Genomic DNA, 20290 nt, shown 5'->3' on the forward strand with positions numbered 1-20290 from the left:
ATGTAAGCGTGAAAGGACACTATATATTTCGCATTGTTGCTAAACGCTTCTATCCTGTCAAACAATGATGGCGTGTACAACGAGTTTGTGGCTTTCCGTTTATTTTGAAATCTTTTTTTATGTATTTTACATTTGTATTAACAAATTCATAGACATATACATTTTCAAATTATATCTCACAGATATACGTGAAAAAATGTACAGTTGCAGAAAGCATTGAAATGTAACCTCAGAACACCTAAGATATTAATCTTATAAACATGAATCTTGTTTCATAATGACCGATATTTATATAAGTCTGTTAGTTGAGCTGTATTATACCTTCATCGTTTAGGTGTAAGCACCCAATAACACGCCATAAGCCACGACTGGCAAACCTTAGGCCTCTAAGTAGAGTATTTTTAGTACATTACTGAACTACCACACACATACAGTTGTTCTGTTTTTGATAATATACTTATCACGTTGCATGTACACGAGATCTATACATTAACTGACTTTGTACCATTTACATGTAAATGTACTTAACGGACCGTAACTCTTCTCCACGGCCAAATGGTGCTGACATACACAACAGAGAAGTGTGCAGCTATGTGCAGTTGTCGCAGCTGCTGCTGTTGTAAACACCATCGTTTTCTGTCAAACTCCAAAAATTAAAGATAATCAAAACAAAACTAACAAGTGAAAGGTATTTTTGAGTAAACTGTCGTAAATTGTATTGCATGCCGTTTAACATTAAAACGTGTACCAGTAAATACAGACATGGAACCTTTAAGGTTATACAAATTTTAAATATACACAGATATTGTTACACTGCACGGTGCTTTAGGTTAAGGTTTACGTCTAAGCGTTGTTGTCTATGGCCTTCTGTGGGCTTGTGTTTGTGAGCTTGTGTCTGTGGTCTTGTGTTTGTGGGCCTGTGTCAAAGGGCTTGTGTCTGTGGGCCTGTGTCTGTGGTCTTGCGCTTGTGGTCTTGCGCTTGTGGCCTTGTGTTTGTGGGCTTGTTTCTGTGGGCTTGTGTCTGTGGACCTGTGTTTGTGGGCTTGTGTCTGTGGGCTTGTGTCTGTGGGATTGTTTCTGTGGGCTTGTGACTGTGGGCTTGTGTTTGTTGACCTGTTGTTTGTGGGCTTGTGTCAGTGGGCTTGTGTCTGTGGACCTGTGTTTGTGGGCTTGTGTCTGTGGACCTGTGTTTGTGGGCTTGTGACTGTGACCTTGTGGTTGTGGCCTTGTGTTTGTGGGCTTGTGTCTGAGGGCTTGTGTCTGTGGCCTTGTGTTTGTGGGCTTGTATCTGTGGGCTTGTGACCGTGGACCTGTGTTTGTGGCCTTGGGCCTGTGGGCTTGTGTTTGTGGGATTGGGCCTGTGGCCTTGCGCCTGTGGGTTTGTGTTTGTGGGCTTGTGTTTGTGGGCTTGTGTCTGTGGGCTTGTGTCTGTGAACCTGTGTTTGTGGCCTTGCGCCTGTGGGATTGTGTTTGTGGGCTTGTATCTGTGGCCTTTCTCTTGTGGGCTTGTGTTTTTGGACCTGTGTCTCTGGGCTTGTCTCTGTGGACCTGTGTTTGTGGGCTTGTGCCTGTGAGCATGTGTTTGTGCGCTTGTGTCTGTGGCCTTGCGCCTGGAGGCTTGTGTTTGTGGGCTTGTATCTGTGGCCTTGTGTTTGTGGACCTGTGTCTCTGGGCTTGTGTCTGTGGACCTGTGTTTGTGGGCTTGTGTCTCTGGGCTTGCGTTTGTGGGCTTGTGACTGTGGGCTTGTGTGTGTGGGCTTGTGTCTGTGGCCTTCTGTCTGAGGGCTTGTGTTTGTGGGCTTGTGACTGTGGGCTTGTGTCTGTGGACCTGTGTTTGTGGCCTTGTGTCTCTGGGCTTGTGTCTGTGGCCTCGTTCATGTGAGCTTGTCTGTTGGCTTGTGTCTGTTGGCTTGTGTCCGTCGGCGTGTGTCTGAGGCCTTGTGTCTGTAGGCTTGTCTCTGTGACCTTGTTTCTGGGGGCTTGTGTCTGTGGGCTTGCGTCTGTGGACCTGTGTCTGTGGACCTGTATCTGTGGGCTTGTGTCTGTGCACTTATGTCTGTGGCCTCTGGACTCGTGCACGTAGGGTTTTGCCTGTGAGGCTGTGTCTGTGGGCTTGTGTCTGTGGACCATATTGTTACACTGCACGGTGCTTTAGGTTAAGGTTTACGTCTAAGCGTTGTTGTCTATGGCCTTCTGTGGGCTTGTGTTTGTGAGCTTGTGTCTGTGGTCTTGTGTTTGTGGGCCTGTGTCAAAGGGCTTGTGTCTGTGGGCCTGTGTCTGTGGTCTTGCGCTTGTGGTCTTGCGCTTGTGGCCTTGTGTTTGTGGGCTTGTTTCTGTGGGCTTGTGTCTGTGGACCTGTGTTTGTGGGCTTGTGTCTGTGGGCTTGTGTCTGTGGGATTGTTTCTGTGGGCTTGTGACTGTGGGCTTGTGTTTGTTGACCTGTTGTTTGTGGGCTTGTGTCAGTGGGCTTGTGTCTGTGGACCTGTGTTTGTGGGCTTGTGTCTGTGGACCTGTGTTTGTGGGCTTGTGACTGTGACCTTGTGGTTGTGGCCTTGTGTTTGTGGGCTTGTGTCTGAGGGCTTGTGTCTGTGGCCTTGTGTTTGTGGGCTTGTATCTGTGGGCTTGTGACCGTGGACCTGTGTTTGTGGCCTTGGGCCTGTGGGCTTGTGTTTGTGGGATTGGGCCTGTGGCCTTGCGCCTGTGGGTTTGTGTTTGTGGGCTTGTGTTTGTGGGCTTGTGTCTGTGGGCTTGTGTCTGTGAACCTGTGTTTGTGGCCTTGCGCCTGTGGGATTGTGTTTGTGGGCTTGTATCTGTGGCCTTTCTCTTGTGGGCTTGTGTTTTTGGACCTGTGTCTCTGGGCTTGTCTCTGTGGACCTGTGTTTGTGGGCTTGTGCCTGTGAGCATGTGTTTGTGCGCTTGTGTCTGTGGCCTTGCGCCTGGAGGCTTGTGTTTGTGGGCTTGTATCTGTGGCCTTGTGTTTGTGGACCTGTGTCTCTGGGCTTGTGTCTGTGGACCTGTGTTTGTGGGCTTGTGTCTCTGGGCTTGCGTTTGTGGGCTTGTGACTGTGGGCTTGTGTGTGTGGGCTTGTGTCTGTGGCCTTCTGTCTGAGGGCTTGTGTTTGTGGGCTTGTGACTGTGGGCTTGTGTCTGTGGACCTGTGTTTGTGGCCTTGTGTCTCTGGGCTTGTGTCTGTGGCCTCGTTCATGTGAGCTTGTCTGTTGGCTTGTGTCTGTTGGCTTGTGTCCGTCGGCGTGTGTCTGAGGCCTTGTGTCTGTAGGCTTGTCTCTGTGACCTTGTTTCTGGGGGCTTGTGTCTGTGGGCTTGCGTCTGTGGACCTGTGTCTGTGGACCTGTATCTGTGGGCTTGTGTCTGTGCACTTATGTCTGTGGCCTCTGGACTCGTGCACGTAGGGTTTTGCCTGTGAGGCTGTGTCTGTGGGCTTGTGTCTGTGGACCAGTGTCTGTGGGCCTTGTGCCTGTGGACCAGTGTCTGTGGGCTTGTGTCTGTGGACCAGTGACTGTGGGTCTTGTGCCTCTCGACCTATGTCCGTCGGGTTTTTTTTTTGCCTGTGGGGTTTTGTCTTTGGGGTTGTGTCTGTGAGCTCGTGTGTATGTAAGAAGTTTGCTTTGGGAATTAACATTCCAAGATATGAATGTTTTACATGTGCATTCAACCAGCTTTAACTGTATTAGGGCCACGGAACAAGGATATATACATAACTGATTTGTGGTTTACCAAGGCCACCATCGCACGATAGATCAGTGTTTGGTTGCTGCGCCACTGATATGCTTTGATTTCCACGATATCGTGTTTAAACCCGATCCTTCCCCTTTTCTCCTAAGTAGAGATTTTCGTTTAAATGTTAACTGTGTTTTGGATCATAAACTGAAATATATCCCATTGAGTACATGGAGATTATTGCGTTACATTTTCTATTATTTTGCACACGTTTACAAATAACCATGTAAACGTGTTACTATAGCAAAAATGTGAAAGGTATGCGTTGCAAATATCACAAATTTAATATAGTAAACACTTTCACATGATTATTAGCTTTTTACACTTAATAACACAAAGCCGTATTTACTGGACGACCTGTGCTTACTTCAAATATCCACAACATTGCTATATAAACACCTCAGGTGTTTACTATAATAAACGTAGTCTGCATGAATAAAAACAAGGACGTGTTTATAAACTGTAACCGAAATTTGTATTTTTAGTATGTATATGTCCAAATATTTCTTAATTCCACGAGTGTCTGTATGTTACCTTCAGTTTGGGATTTGCCGCTGTATACCTGCATATACAGGTATATATTAGCACAAAACAGGACTTTCGTATGAATATCGTATGAATTAAAACATACAAAGATTCCTTGCATAGGAATAACTGACCAGTCATCAGATGACCAGTGGCCGTTTAGCAATTGCACATGGAGGAGTGAGTTCGAAGCCAACCTTGGTCATTTTTGCAGATTCACAGCTCTAACTGTCCGTGATTCCTAAGTGATAATAAGTAGTTAACGGCGCTCGTGCGGCCTGTTTGATGTAACGTGCCTAGAAAACCCATGTCCTCCACCTAATATATCTGTACATCACACACGGGAAAGTTGTTCGGTTACTTCCCATTGGTAGGTAGTTTATCAGGGGGCGATATCTTATATCAATAAAATTACCCCCCATCGCATAATTGACAATTGTTAGTATGGAGTTTAACAAATAATCAAACAAACAAATATATCAGTGTTGAACAGATTAGTTGAAAAGGAAACTCAGCTATCTGGCACAGCTGTTAGGAGCTATGGTACTTCGGAATTCACCTTGTGCTTTGGGAAAACTAAATTTGGTAAACAATTTAACTAAATGTTCATAAACCATTGCACTGACAAAAATAATTTACAGTTCAAATTGTCTTAACTTCAGTTGTGAAAAACCTACGGAATGCCGTCGGTTCCCCGCCACCCGTGCCGTTCCTTTTGGCGAACAATGTGATATGTTTACCAAATACCGAGAACAAAATCACCTTGTACAGTTCTTTGTACAGCAAATGTCACCAACAGCAACATCAACCCAAAGTCAATTATCTTTCGTCATACCACGAGGAGTTGACGGACACACAAAAATGACCGCATTATAACAGGCTATACACAGGCTAGCACTCTATCACTTTATCGCCACAAGTATCGCCGAAATATTGCCGATGTGGCGTTAAGCCGTAACCATTCATCCAGTCTATCACTCTAACTTTCTGAAGCTTTACATTGAGCATAATTTCTGTTGTCAGCATATAATGAACAGTTGCAATCGAATATTTTTAGCCTTGACAACCTATGTACTGGCATGTTTTGGATGCTGTTTTCAATCACTCGCTAAGAATATTCCTTGCGTCTTTCCACATCATTGAAAGCTGTTGAGAGCTTCTCATGGCATGATTTCCTCCTTATTTCGTTCTTTATGTACTTTCTTAATTTTTTCGGTGGTTTCTGTAAAAACATCGGTCTGGGAATTTACCTTGCGATTATTGACTCGGAACATTCATTTTGGTAGACAACGGTATAACAATGTCTGTGCTGACCCATAGACTTACACCGTGTTCACTATCAAATAGAAGTTGTTTACGCTTGATGACAGCGTTAAGTTTCTGTACAAAAAACGCCAAATGCATGTATATAAAATAAATGATGTTGTTATCCATAGAATCGACATTACTTCGAGTATTTACGGATTCAACGATGACAAAAGTTGTTTTTTTCCTTTTGTTTGATTATTTTGGCCGCGTTCACACAAAGCGCCTTGTCCAATCCACTTGTCTTCAACAAAATCCGAACCTTTGAATTTTCAATTGAACTTTATCCATACCGTATAATTATGTTTTTTTATTCGATTTTATTCGGTTTTACGCCGTCCTCTAGAATATTTCACTTATACGACGAAAATTCAGCTATATGGTGGGAGGAAACCGGACATGGCCCAGGTGAAAGCCACGACCATCCGAGGGCTGCGGCATATAATTACGAAATCTAAGTTTTGACATATCCATACTTATGTTTATCTTTTTTCAGTTCTGACGGACGCGTAAGTTCACACCAGGCTGAACAAGAACTACATAATAGTGGTGAGCATATCGTTGACGCCCAGTGAAAAAAACACAACACAGTCCATCTCTAATTGTTCTCGTCATATGACTGAAAAATTGTTGAGTACGACGTTAAACCCCAAGCACTCACTCACTCTAATTGTTCCATGTATGGAACAACCCAAACACAAACATGAAGTCTTCATTTCTCGATATCAACCACATTGTCTTACAATTTGACGTATGTACAAACTTGCCAAAGTCATATTTCATATTTATTTCGATGCTTTATAAACTGTCAGCTGGAGAACCGGTTATACAGGTGTGGGGATAGGCACTGGCAATCTCACAGCGCTCTCCCATCCACGCCTGCTCGTGCAAGCATGCATGACGTCAGGAAATAGACAAGGGACACCTTCAGTGGGGCCTAATGAGCTATCAAAGGCGCCCGGATGTGATCTGATAAGGCCTCAGTTAGAGATCGCGAGGGCGGTTTGGGTCATTGGATTTGATGGCGTTTTATGTACATAATGTTCAGCATTTCGGTTATTCACTGGAGTTTTTACGTATAGAACTCTTGACACATTCTAAGTTGTATGTATTTGAAGCGAACGACGAATGAGAATATATCCCTTATATACACATTGTATAAGTGAACCCTCCAAATGTCACGCATGGTTCCCGCCCATGAATCAGACATAATTAACAGATATACACAGATGTCTACAAAACGAGCATAAAGATACATATCTAACAGACAAATACATATCAACATAAGTGACACAAAAGTACTGGTATAATAACCATACAGAAAAAAACATAATGGGCACAAATTTGTCCGCACAATACAGCAACTTAAAATGTCCATAAACAACCCTTCATATATACACTCTACAGACAGACACGTCTTCTGGGCACTCGTGGCTTGTGGGTGTTTTCGTCGTCTCTGTTCACCGCTGGACTACACGAGATGGACTGAAAACCAGTGGGGTGGAAGTGCCCCCGGAATGGCTGGGAGAAGGGGCGGTCAGGGTAGTGAGTAAGCCACATTTCCCTATACGTTGCAAATCCAGTGATGTTATATTGCGGTCGACAAAGCCAGAGCCTGGGCACGTTTTAACGAATGGTTATCAAAAAGTTCATATTTTTATTCATTTATTTATTTATTTGATTGGTGTTTTACGCCATACTCAAGAATATTTCACTTATACGACGGCGGCCAGTATTATGGTGGGTGGAAACCAGGCAGAGCCCGGGGGAAACCCACGACCATCCGCAGGTTGCTGGCAGACCATCCCACGTGCACCCAGAGAGGTAGCCAGCATGAGCTGGACTTGAACTCACAGCGACCCCAATGGTGCATTTAATTGTTACATGAGATAAGTTATTTGACGAAATGGTGAGGTGAAAAAAAGCAGATGGAATCAAGTGCAATCCACAACACGTCATACACCAGAAATAAACAACAGCATTCGTGAAACTTGCTAAAATAAATAGCCAGAAATATTGATTTATTTTAAATGGCATAAATATAAAACAGTCAACATCTCACCAAGGCTTCCAGTAGGCTTTAGTGGTTTTGCACAGTATGAACTTTGAACTCGAATCATTCAGCAATGAAATTGACCGCCTTAAGATTTTTAGCTCAACAGCCAGGCTACTACAGAAGCTGTCTCATCACAGCCTCCACCAGGTGATATTACTTTCAGTTTCTATTTGCACATGATGACACGTCTTTTCACAAACGACTGGTGATGTTAGTTTCAGTTTCTTTCTTTCCACGCGAAGGTATTGTTTGCTTTGACAGAATCCATCATGATGATATTAGTTTCAATTTCTGTTTCCACCTGTTGGCATGGCTTGTCTCAGCCTCCACCTGAAGCCAGCTTCACTTTATACACTGTATTCTCAAAACTTTACTTTGTTTCTCGTAAAGACATTTCATTAAACACCTTGTTTATCGTAATGGAAGTTTTAGTTTTTCTTCCAGTTCCTGATAATGTTTTTTCATCGCCTCCGTTTGTTGATTGAAATCCCGATCTACATCCGCCGATTTTTCAAACTGAATCTTCATGAACTCTGCCCACTCTTCAGCACGGGATTCGCGCTGTGTCCTCAGAAAATCCGCCTGTGAGCAGAAAACAAAGGAGAGCTTGAATGACAAACCTGCCAGCATGCGAGCAGATTTAACCATAAAGCGTACAGAATAACACTATGGCTATCACACGGGATGAAGAGACTGCTAGAAATATATCCTAAGGAATGATGCAAAACGAACAGCCATTTGCTTGTTCTTATGATTAAACTGACATGATTGTTTGAAAAAAGAAATAGTAATTATCTGTAAATACAGTATGTATACCTCTGAGTGACTGAATGTTACACGGAGCTGACTGATAGACTGACTGAGTTTACCACACAAGAAAAGTTTTGCTATTGGTAGACGAAATTATCACTGCTCTGTGCTTCCCTGATCGTCTTGCACAGCCTTAAACACCCGTTAAATAAATAAATCCTCTGCACAGCGGGTATTTCTATGAGCAGCTAGACTAAAACCTTGAGGTACAGTAAAATGGACAAAGAGACCGTATTTCACCAGTGACGCGTGACCATTTACCAACTATTACACTGTCCGGGTTTTGAACAGTCTACGGACCACACCATCATTTGGGCAGTACATTGTCGTGGTTGTACGCTCTATACTGGGAACCTTTTAACATATTTGTACATGTACTGCACATATTGAACAGTCTACGGACCACACTATCATTTGGGCAGAACATCACGTACCCTGCAAAGCTGTGTTAGGATTGATACAACATTGTACAGAAGTCGTCACAATGTTGCCTTCTGTTGAAGCATTGCCGATGAAGTTTTTTTACCCACAATGCTTCGGAGGTTTGCAGTCGCAGTACATTCAATACGGTCGAGTAGTACTCCGCCTTTAGTCCATACAGAAGCTTACATTCACGAAGGCTTACCCTGGCATAATTTACGCACCTAACCAACCGCAACTTCTACAAGAAAATTCTAAAGTTTTGCCAAACAGTCTGGGAGACATTCAACTTGAGGTTTACTAAACAAGGGTTTATCTGTAAGCTGATACGTACGTCACTAATCAATGAACTCGGCTCATCTGAGGTATTTCTGATCAGCTTCGTACCACTACATTAATATCCCTGTAAACTCCATTCTCCATACTGATGACGTACGCGTGAACGGCTTTGTGAGAAGGCGAACTGCTCACTGATTACAGTGTTCACGTCATCCATTTATCACACACGTACACTTGTAACAGAATATACGCTGTAAATTTGGGCTTGTCAGAATTCAGCACTACGGATCATTAGGACCAGCATGTCTCAATAATTTTAATTATAATTTACAACAATATAAAAGAAAACTAGTGGCATAAAATGCTCAATGGTTAAAATTTACGAAAGGTAAATAAAAACATAAAAAGCATTTCGCGATTCCTTTAAAATGACTCAAGACATGGTGTGAAATAAAGTAAAATAAGTTTCATTTTATTACACTGTAAAAATGCAGGGTGAGGCATTTCACATTTGACAGAGTACGCCACAGTATACTAGTTTAAAGCATTACACATTACAGTCAATCTGTACGTCTGACGCCACATCCAAGGTGTGCAGAATGGGCATCTGTAAGGTCTGATGCCACATCCAAGGTGTGCAGAATGGGCATCTGTAAGGTCTGACGCCACATCCAAGGTGTGCAGAATGAACATCTGTAAGGTCTGACGCCACATCCAAGGTGTGCAGAATGGGCATCTGTAAGGTCTGATGCCACATCCAAGGTGTGCAGAATGGGCATCTGTAAGGTCTGATGCCACATCCAAGGTGTGCAGAATGGGCATCTGTAAGGTCTGATGCCACATCCAAGGTGTGCAGAATGGGCATCTGTAAGGTCTGACGCAACCTCCAAGGTGTGCAGAATGGGCATCTGTAAGGTCTGATGCCACATCCAAGGTGTGCAGAATAGTTTTCGTAAATGAAGTTGACATTTTCATACATTTGTCTTAATAAGATAATATAACTGAGGTGGTCAACATTTTTAATTAACAAGGCTTTAAAGAAAGCTCTATAAACTAATTCGTATTTGGAATCAAGTAAAAACTAGCTTTATGGAACTTATGAGACACCATGACATATTTCGGGTGTTATTTTGGTTGAAGTTACTCTAGAATACAAAGCAAAATAGACTGAACCTTTTGCAACAATTGATAACCTCTACTATCTACAGACTACGACTATCCATCATGAGGTTATCAACGAGGCGGTGCTAGTTATTCAGTGATTAATAAGTCATAGGATGGCCATGAAAACTATAATCTGTAATGATCAAGGGATCATGCAACAGCTATTACATATATGTAATAAATGATCCAACAAATCCGACCCTTTGAATTTTCAACTGAACTTTATCCATACCATATAATTATATTAATTTATTTGATTGGGGTTATATGCCGTACTCAAGAATATTTCACTTATACAATGGCGGCCAGCATTATGGTGGGAGGAAACCAGGCAGAGCCCAGAGAAAACCCACGACCATCCGCAGCTTGCTGACAGACTTTCCCACCTACTGCCACAGACATTTCTTTCAGCCCATGTACTCACCTCAATTGTTCCTTCCTTTTCTGCTATCTTGTCACACATTTCTGTAGCTTTCTTGACTGAAATGTAACAATTTTGAGAGCACATTTAAAAAACTTCTTAGTAAATACATGTATTTTTTACAATACTGTGCTGATAATGCCTGGCAGACCGATGATGCCATATCAAACATTACCCATTATCGCATGACACTGATGCCATAACTCCATATCAATAATGCCTTGTCACACATTACCTTTACTCCATGACACCATAACTCCATAACTCCATACCGAAGATGTCATGTCGTACATTACCACTATTCCATTACACTGATGCCATAACTCCATACCAACGATGCCATGTCACACATTACCATTATTCCATGACACTGATGCCATAACTCCATAACTCCATACCCATGATGCCATGTCACACATTACCATTATTCCATGACAATGATACCATAACTCCATACCAATGATACCACGTCGCACATTACCATTATTCCATGACACTGATGCCATAACTCCATAACTCCATACCCATGATGCCATGTCACACATTACCATTATTCCATGACAATGATACCATAACTCCATACCAATGATACCACGTCGCACATTACCATTATTCCATGACACTGATGCCATAACTCCATATCAATGATGCCATCTCACACACTACCATTATTCCATGACAATGATACCATAACTCCATAAATCCATACCGAAGATGCCATGTCTCACACTACCATTATTCCATAACAGTGATACCATAACTCCATATCCATGATGCCATGTTGCACACTACCATTATTCCATGACACTGATGCCATAACTCCCTATCCATGATGCCATGTCTCACACTACCCATTTAATGATACTGATGCCGTAATCCCACACAACTGATGCCATGTCATACATTATCATTATTTCATAACACTAATGCCTTAACCCCATATCCATGATGCCATGTCCCACATTACCATTATTCCATGACACTGATACCATAACTCCATACCGAAGATGCCATGTCGCACATTACCATTATTCCATGACACTGATGTAATAACTCCATAACTCCATACTGAAGACGCCATGTCGCACATTACCATTATTCCATGACACTGATGCCATAACTCCAAAACTCCATACCATGACACACATTACCATTATTCCTTGACACTGATGCCATAACTACATAACTCCATACCAATGATGCCATGTCACACATTACCATTATTCCATGACACTGATGCCATAACACAATACCAATGACGCCATGTCGCACATTACCATTATTCCATGACACTGATACCATTTCTCCATACCCATGATGTCATGTCGCACATTACCATTATTCCATGACACTAATGCCACAACTCCATACCAACAATGCCATGTCGCACACTACCATTATTCCATGACATTGATGCCATAACTCCATACCGATGATGCCATGTCGCACATTACCATTATTCCATGACACTGATACCATAACTCCATAACACAATACCAATGATGCAATGTCACACATTATCATTATTCCATGACACTGATGCCAGAACTCCACACCAATGATGCCATGTCGCACATTACCATTATTCCATGACACTGATACCATAACTCCATAACACAATACCAATGATGCAATGTCACTCATTATCATTATTCCATGACAATGATACCATAACTCCAAACCTCCATATCCATGATACTGATGCCATAACTCCAAAACTCCATACTAATGATGCCATGTCACACATTACCATTATTCCATGACACTGATGCCACAACTCCATGACTCCATACCAATGATACCATGTCTCACACTACCATTATTCCATGACACTGATGCCAGAACTCCATACCAATGATGCCATGTCTCACACTACCATTATTCCATGACACTGATGCCACAACTCCATAACTCCATACCAATGATGCCATGTCGCACACTACCATTATTCCATGACACTGATACCATAACTCCATAACTCCATACCAATGATGCCATGTCGCACACTACCATTATTCCATGACACTGATACCATAACTCCATAACTCCATACCAATGATGCCATGTTGCACACTACCATTATTCCATGACACTGATGCCATAACTCCATACTAATGATGCCATGTCACCCATTACCATTATTCCATGACAATGATGCCACAACTCCATAACTCCATACCAATGATGCCATGTCTCACACTACCATTATTCCATGACACTGATGCCATAACTCCATAACTCCATACCGATCATGCTATGTCACACAATACCATTATTCCATGACACTGATACCATAACTCCATAACTCCATAACTCCATACTTATGATGCCATGTCTGACACTACCATTATTCCAGGACACTGATGCCACAACTCCATAACTCCATACTAATGATGCCATGTCACACATTACCATTATTCAATGACACTGATACCATAACTCCATAACTCCATACTAATGATACCATGTCGCACACTACCATTATTCAATGACACTGATACCATAACTCCATATTTATGATGCCATGTCTCACACATTACCATTATTCCATGACACTGATGCCACAACTCTATAACTCCATACTAAAGATGCCATGTCTCACATTACCATTATTCCATGACACTGATGCCATAACTCCATACTAATAATACCATGTCACACATTACCATTATTCCATGACGCTGATGCCAGAACTCCATAACTCCATACTAATAATACCATGTCACACATTACCATTATTCCATGACACTGATACCATAACTCCATAACTCCATACTAATGATGCCATGTCATACATTACCATTATTCAATGTCACTGATACCATAACTCCATACTAATGATGCCATGTCTCACACTACCATTATTCCATGACACTGATGCCATAACTCCATACCGATGATGCCATGTCGAACACTACCTTTATTCCATGACACTGCTGCCGTAACTCCATAACTCCATACTAATGATGCCATGTCACACATTACCATTATTCCATGACACTGATGCCATAACTCCATAACTCCATACTAATGATGCCATGTCACACATTACCATTATTCCATGACACTGATGCCATAACTCCATACCGATGATGCCATGTCGAACACTACCTTTATTCCATGACACTGCTGCCGTAACTCCATAACTCCATACTAATGATGCCATGTTACATATTACCATTATTCCATGACACTGATGCCATAACTCCATACCGATGATGCCATGTCGAACACTGCCTTTATTCCATGACACTGCTGCCATAACTCCATAACTCCATACTAATGATGCCATGTTACATATTACCATTATTCCATGACACTGATGCCATAACTCCATACCGATGATGCCATGTCGAACACTGCCTTTATTCCATGACACTGCTGCCGTAACTCCATAACTACATGTATGAAGCTACCCACACACTACCATTACTATCTACTGTCTGTCCAGATCTTGTGTTTCCACTACTGAATGGTACATGTAATAGACTCACAAGTTCACAAACAAGAAACAGCCTTAATGCCTTCTTCATCGCATTCCTGAGGCACATCAAAGTTACCTCCCTTGAAATAATAAGGCTGTTTGAGCCAACCCAGCTGAAGTTAGTGACCAGGTACTTATTCCTGGTCCCTTTTTCTATGATAGGCGAGGCTCCAGAGGATACACTCAAGTCAACTATTCGCTTGTTTTACAGTATAAGGCGCATCTCCACTTGTTAGTCGATTTTTCTGGCCATCTTTTCACAGAAGAGAAGTTAAATATAGTGGACATACATTACTGTTCACCAGTTATACCAGTCAATTAGTTTCAGTAATGATTGCGAAGTACATTCCAAAGTCTAGCTTAAACCAGATATCTAATATGCAGACTGTAAATAGTTCTGGTGACAAAATCACAATTTTTGAAGCTGTCAAAAGACATTTTGCACTGATGTTGTTTTCAATATCTCAGCAATACCATGGTCATCTTGTCCATATTTTTTCTCCCATGGCAATGCTGGTCACCGTCCTATGGGTGAAATATTCTGAAGTAAATCAATATGTCCTGTCCATATAGACCCTGACAAGACCCTCACAAACTGAGACCCTGACGAGACCCTCACATACTGATACCCTGAGAAGACCCTCACATACTGAGACCCTGACGAGACCCTCACATACTGAGACCCTGAGGAGACCTTCATATACTGAGACCCTGACAAGACCCTCACATACTGAGACCCTGACAAGACCCTCACATACTGAGACCCTGACGAGACCCTCACATACTGAAACCCTGACAAGACCATCACATACTGAGACCCTGACGAGACCCTCACATACTAAGACCCTGACAAGACCCTCACATACTGAGACCCTGACAAGACTCTCAAGACCCTGACAAGACCCTCACTGAGAATGTCCAAAAAAGTCCAAAATACACAGTGTAAATGGCTATGGGAACAAAATGGCTATTAAATCTGTTCAAAGGTCCTCTGTTGTCCACAACAGTCTAACTTAATGTCAATAAAATGTAGTCTTTCTGACTATATAGACCCCAAAATGATGCAGTAAAACATACATGTCTAATATACAAGTACACAATGGAAATGGCTCTGGTGACAAAACCTCCACTTGTGCTGCACTACAAAAACACTGTGTACCAGAAGGATTCAATAATAAACGTTCCATGTTCTGGGGGTCCTTCATGTTCTCTATGATCCTTAATTACGGCCACCAATCTTGAATGACACTTAATGCCCTATATAGTTTATATGAAACTTCTATATGAATGTTCTATCCATTTTATACTGAGTAAACATGGGGCCTTCATGTTTTCTGTGACTCTTAATTAGGGCCACCCATCGCCCTGCACATATCTGTAAAAGACTGGCCATGGGATCGTATTAGTTTCTTTAGTGCTGCTCTAAATGGCAATTAAATCTGGTGTGCACACAAGACAAAACTGAGGTCAAAAAAAGACGTCCTGTCTTTATAGACCCCAAATGATCCACATTTACAACAAACATTTCAAGTCTAATATGTACAATTTAAATTGCTGTGGTAAAAAACACAGCATTTGTGCTGCTCCAGAGAGATATCTTGTACCAAACATGTTCAATATATGAACGATCCCTCCAGCTTTTATCAGATAAATATAGGTTCTTTCCATCTTTGTGATCTTATAAATTACTGTCAAGAAATGGCTCTGGAATCATTAGTTTTATTTATACTGCTCTAGAGTGCTACCAGATCTCTTCAATTTGAGTACGACGTTAAACCCCAAGCACTCACTCACTCACTTCAAAGGTCCTGTCTGGGGCACGCCAGATCAAGTTTACGTCAATGAAATGTGGTCTCCTGCCTGTATACACCCCAAAATGATACAGATACAAAGTAAAACGTCTATTATGCCATATGTAAATGGCTGTGGCTACAAAACTGCTATTTGTGCCTCCATAGGAATACATTGTGCATCACAAAAGAAACTAATGCAATCCCATAGCCATTTCTTCACAGGGGTGGAAAGTTTGATCAAATTGAGTGGCCCTAATGAATCGTCGTAGAGAGCACAAAGATCCCATATTTACCCAATTTAAAATTTAGATGGAAGGTTCACATATTGAATCTTCTAAATGCAGAATGTTTTTCTAGAGTGGCACAAATGGCAGTTTTGTCACCAGAACCATTTAAATTGTACATATTAGCTTTCAATCTTCTGTTGTAAATGTGGGTCATTTTTTGTCTATACAGACGGGAAAACCGATTTTATTGAGCTTAAGCTGGATTGGTGCTTATGATAGTGAACCTTTGAACAGATTTAGTTGCCATTTAGAATGGCATAACATAAAACTAATGTGATTGCACAGCCAGTTCTTCACAGATACAGAAAAGGCGATCATGACGGTGGCCGTAATTAAGGGTCATGCAAAACAGGAAGACCTCATATTCATCCCCCAAAAATTGGATAGAGCGTACCTCCCAAAAATTGGATAGAGCATACCCCCCAAAAATTGGATAGAGCATACCCCCCAAAAATTGGATAGAGCGTACCCCCCAAAAATTGGATAGAGCATACCCCCAAATATTGGATAGAGCATACCCCCCCAAAATTGGATAGAGCGTACCCCCCCAAAATTGGATAGAGCGTACCCCCCCATAATTGGATAGAGCGTACCCCCCAAAAATTGGATAGAGCGTACCTCCCAAAAATTGGATAGAGCGCACCTTCCAAAAATTGGATAGAGCGTACCCCCCAAAAATTGGATAGAGCGTACCCCCCAAAAATTGGATAGAGCATACCCCCAAAAAACTGGATAGAGCATACCCCCCAAAAATTGGACAGAGCATACCCCCCGAAAATTGGATAGACCATACCCCCCAAAAATTGGATAGAGTGTACCCCCCAAAAATTGGATAGAGCATACCTCCCAAAAATTGGATAGAGCATACCTCCCAAAAATTGGACAGAGCGTCAATATATTGAATCTTCTAAGTGCACAATGTCTTTCTACAGGGGCACAACTGGCCGTTTTGTCACCAGAACCATTCAAACTGTACATATTAGATGTTAATGGTTTACTGTATATCTGCTTTTAATTTGGGATCTATTTAGACAGGAAGAAGCCCATTTTTTGACCTAAATTTGAAATCACATACATGACTTTTGAAATTTAATACCACATTAGTGTGGCACAAAGAAACTAATGTGAGTGTAAATCCATTTCTCCACATGTAATGATGGGACGATCAAGATGGGTGGGTGCAATGAAGAAAACCAAGGCCCAATATTTACTCTATTAAAACGGCAGAAATTGTGGTTTTGTCACCCGATCCATTTAAATTGTACATATTAGACGATAATGTTTCACTGTATCTCTGGATCATTTTGCTTTGGTTGAACTTGGCTTCGTGTGCACGACAAAGAACCAATGGACACATTTTGCAGCAATTTAGAGGGACACAAAAAGAAACTAATGTGATTCCAGACATTTCTTCACAGAAGTGGCTCGGCCAATTAAGATGGCCCAATTTATAGGTCATACAGAATATGAAGACCCCATGTTTAGGGCGAGTAAGATGGCTGGCTGTATTTAAGAGTCATACAGGAAATGAAGACTCCATATTTACCTATTGAAAATTGGATGGAACATTCATTACTGAATTTTCCTGGTACACAATGTCTTTCTGGAGCAGCACAAATGGTAGTTTTGTCACCAGAGCCATTTACATTATAGGCCTACATATTAGATGTTAAAGTTTTTCTGTATATCAGGGTCATTTTTGGGTCTCTACAAATAGGAGAACTCCATCATTATGACCTTATTTTGAATTTGTGTGCGCAACAGATGACGTTTGAACAGATTTTATAGCCATTTAGAGCGTCACAAAATAAAATTAATGTGATTCCATAGCAATGTCTTTACAGGTATGGACAGGGTGATCAAGATGGGTGGCGCTCATTAAGAGCCATAGAGAACATGAACACCCCATATTTACTCCATAAAATTGGATGGGACATTCATATTCTTAATCTCTCACGACAACTGTCTTTCTAGAGTGGCGCAAATGACAGTTTTGTCACCAGAATCATTTACATTTAGAATTAAAATCTCTTGCTGTATATGTGGGACAAATAGACAGACGTGCTGGCAGGCAAACTGACTGACAGACAGACAGATGGATGGACAAAGGTTAAACGGGGTGACAAACTGAAATCCCTATACCACTTCACAATATGTGAACAGAAGTATAACGAATGAGTTTCATATAAACAAATATATAGCCGTTTGGGCACTCTGACTACAATAAAGAACCGGGAACAAGTAATCAATCGCTAACCTCTGCTTCATTTAGGGCCTGTATATACCTTCTAAACAGTGCCAGACACATCCATAAACACGCACTTTAACATTAAAGGTCTTACTGAGATGGTTCTTAAATTGTACACTAAAGCATGAAATACATGCTAGCTAAGTGCCAAGCAAAATTTTCATTCCTGACATGTCTATTTTGTGGATAAAGGATTCATTCTATTAATATTTTGATAAAAATAAAACAAAGCTACATCTAAATATCATCAACCGGTTGATGTACATGTATGTCATTTCAACTGACAGGAAGTTAATCCAATGGATCACCCGAAAATATGAATTCTAGACATCTGCTCTAGTTAAATGTAGAAATTAGCTGATCAACACAAGCTAGAAAAAATAATTCAAATATCGAAGTGCCTGTTTTTTGCTATAATTTACAACTATAAATGAAAACCTGCACATCAGCTTGACAAACATCATACCGGGCATTAACATATACAGCATGTATGTCACTTGACATTTACATCTGCAATATCTCTCTTGACAAAATGTTGCTTGACATTTATATGTACAACATGTAACTTGACATTCAGAAATTCAATATGCTTTTAAGCACTTGACATTTACATGTACAAAAAGATATTCACCCTGTAATATTATATAACACAGGCTTACAACATTCTACTTCCCATGTAATGTGCACAACATGCTGTGGTATAATCTGCTTGATATTTGTGTGTAGGCCTGCAATATTCAGCTGGGCATTTACATGATAACAAATAAAACGGTGTCATTTTGCAATGTTACCTTTTCTGAGGACATTCTGCGTGTTTTGTTCTAACAGCCCCTCACATTCTGGTACGCCTGAGTCTATCATACGAGTGAACCCTTCCTCAACTGCCCTCAGGCGGTTCAAATCTTGTCCTTTGTACTTCTCCTTCAAGACGAATGAGTAAACACTATGTTCAGAAAACAGATGCATCAACATGACAAAATTATCTGATCACAGTAACATTAATGGCAGGGCCAGATAGCTCACCAGGTACAGGCTTGCACAAGGAAAGGAATGTATACAGTTATATAATTAACTTTACCGTACAAGGGTACATCAATCTTTTGTAGATCCAGTAACAAGTCAGCTAGCTGACTGCTACATTATGTTCTGCTAGACTGCTTTTGTCGCTGTCTGCCTTGCTGTCTGCCTTGCTGTCTGCCTTGCAGTCTCGCAATTCATAAAGGCCAATAGCCATGCAGTAGGCTACAAAGGCCTACACATAACTCACCTCAAACTCTTTAATGAAGAAGTTGATATCCCCTTGAATAACAGGTCTATGTTCCAGAATTCGTCCATGGATCTCTAAAATATCTGCTCAAATAAGTAAAACATAGCATATAACAGCGTATACAACAACAAAGTTGGTATATTCTGCACATGAGTTACGCCGAGAAGCGAACTCGTGCAGAAAATGTCCCTGCATGGGTAGCAGTACCAGTTCAAAATTAAACAGCCAGCTGAAATAGAATGATTTAAGTTTCGTAGTTGAACATTTTCACAGAGTACAAGCTGAACACATCCTTTTTCTCTCAACAAGAAAACACATTTTTTGAGGCTTTGTTACCTTTAAGAATGGTTTCCGTTGTCGACATGTTGTTGACTGTGACAGCTGAGAAAATCACGTGCAGTTTGTTTTCATTCGACAACGACTTCCGGCAATATCGCACCAAAACCGTCCATGTGCGGGACCAAAAGGGAAGATGAAACGGAAAGACAAAGTTA

The 20290-nt window shown here is 41.4% G+C and overlaps 2 protein-coding genes across 2 annotated transcripts; both read right to left on the reverse strand.

Annotated features, from left to right (window-relative positions):
• Nucleotides 1-922: 922 nt before the first annotated feature.
• LOC135463517 (mucin-2-like) lies at nt 923-3639 on the reverse strand. Its single transcript, XM_064740776.1, has 3 exons — nt 2483-3639; nt 2304-2439; nt 923-2008 (listed from the first exon to the last, which is right to left on the reverse strand). Exons 1-3 carry the CDS (start codon nt 3637-3639, stop codon nt 923-925), a joined length of 2379 nt encoding a protein of 792 aa, XP_064596846.1.
• Nucleotides 3640-7596: 3957 nt separating this feature from the next.
• Nucleotides 7597-20198, reverse strand: LOC135464123 (biogenesis of lysosome-related organelles complex 1 subunit 5-like). Its single transcript, XM_064741617.1, has 5 exons — nt 20133-20198; nt 19797-19879; nt 19321-19450; nt 10721-10776; nt 7597-8205 (listed from the first exon to the last, which is right to left on the reverse strand). The coding sequence occupies exons 1-5, from the start codon at nt 20158-20160 to the stop codon at nt 8035-8037; spliced, it is 468 nt and encodes a 155-aa protein (XP_064597687.1). The 5' UTR covers nt 20161-20198; the 3' UTR covers nt 7597-8034.
• Between the last annotated feature and the right edge of the window lie 92 nt (nt 20199-20290).

This window comes from Liolophura sinensis, chromosome 3, assembly GCF_032854445.1.
Source record: "Liolophura sinensis isolate JHLJ2023 chromosome 3, CUHK_Ljap_v2, whole genome shotgun sequence".
NCBI lineage: Eukaryota > Metazoa > Mollusca > Polyplacophora > Chitonida > Chitonidae > Liolophura > Liolophura sinensis.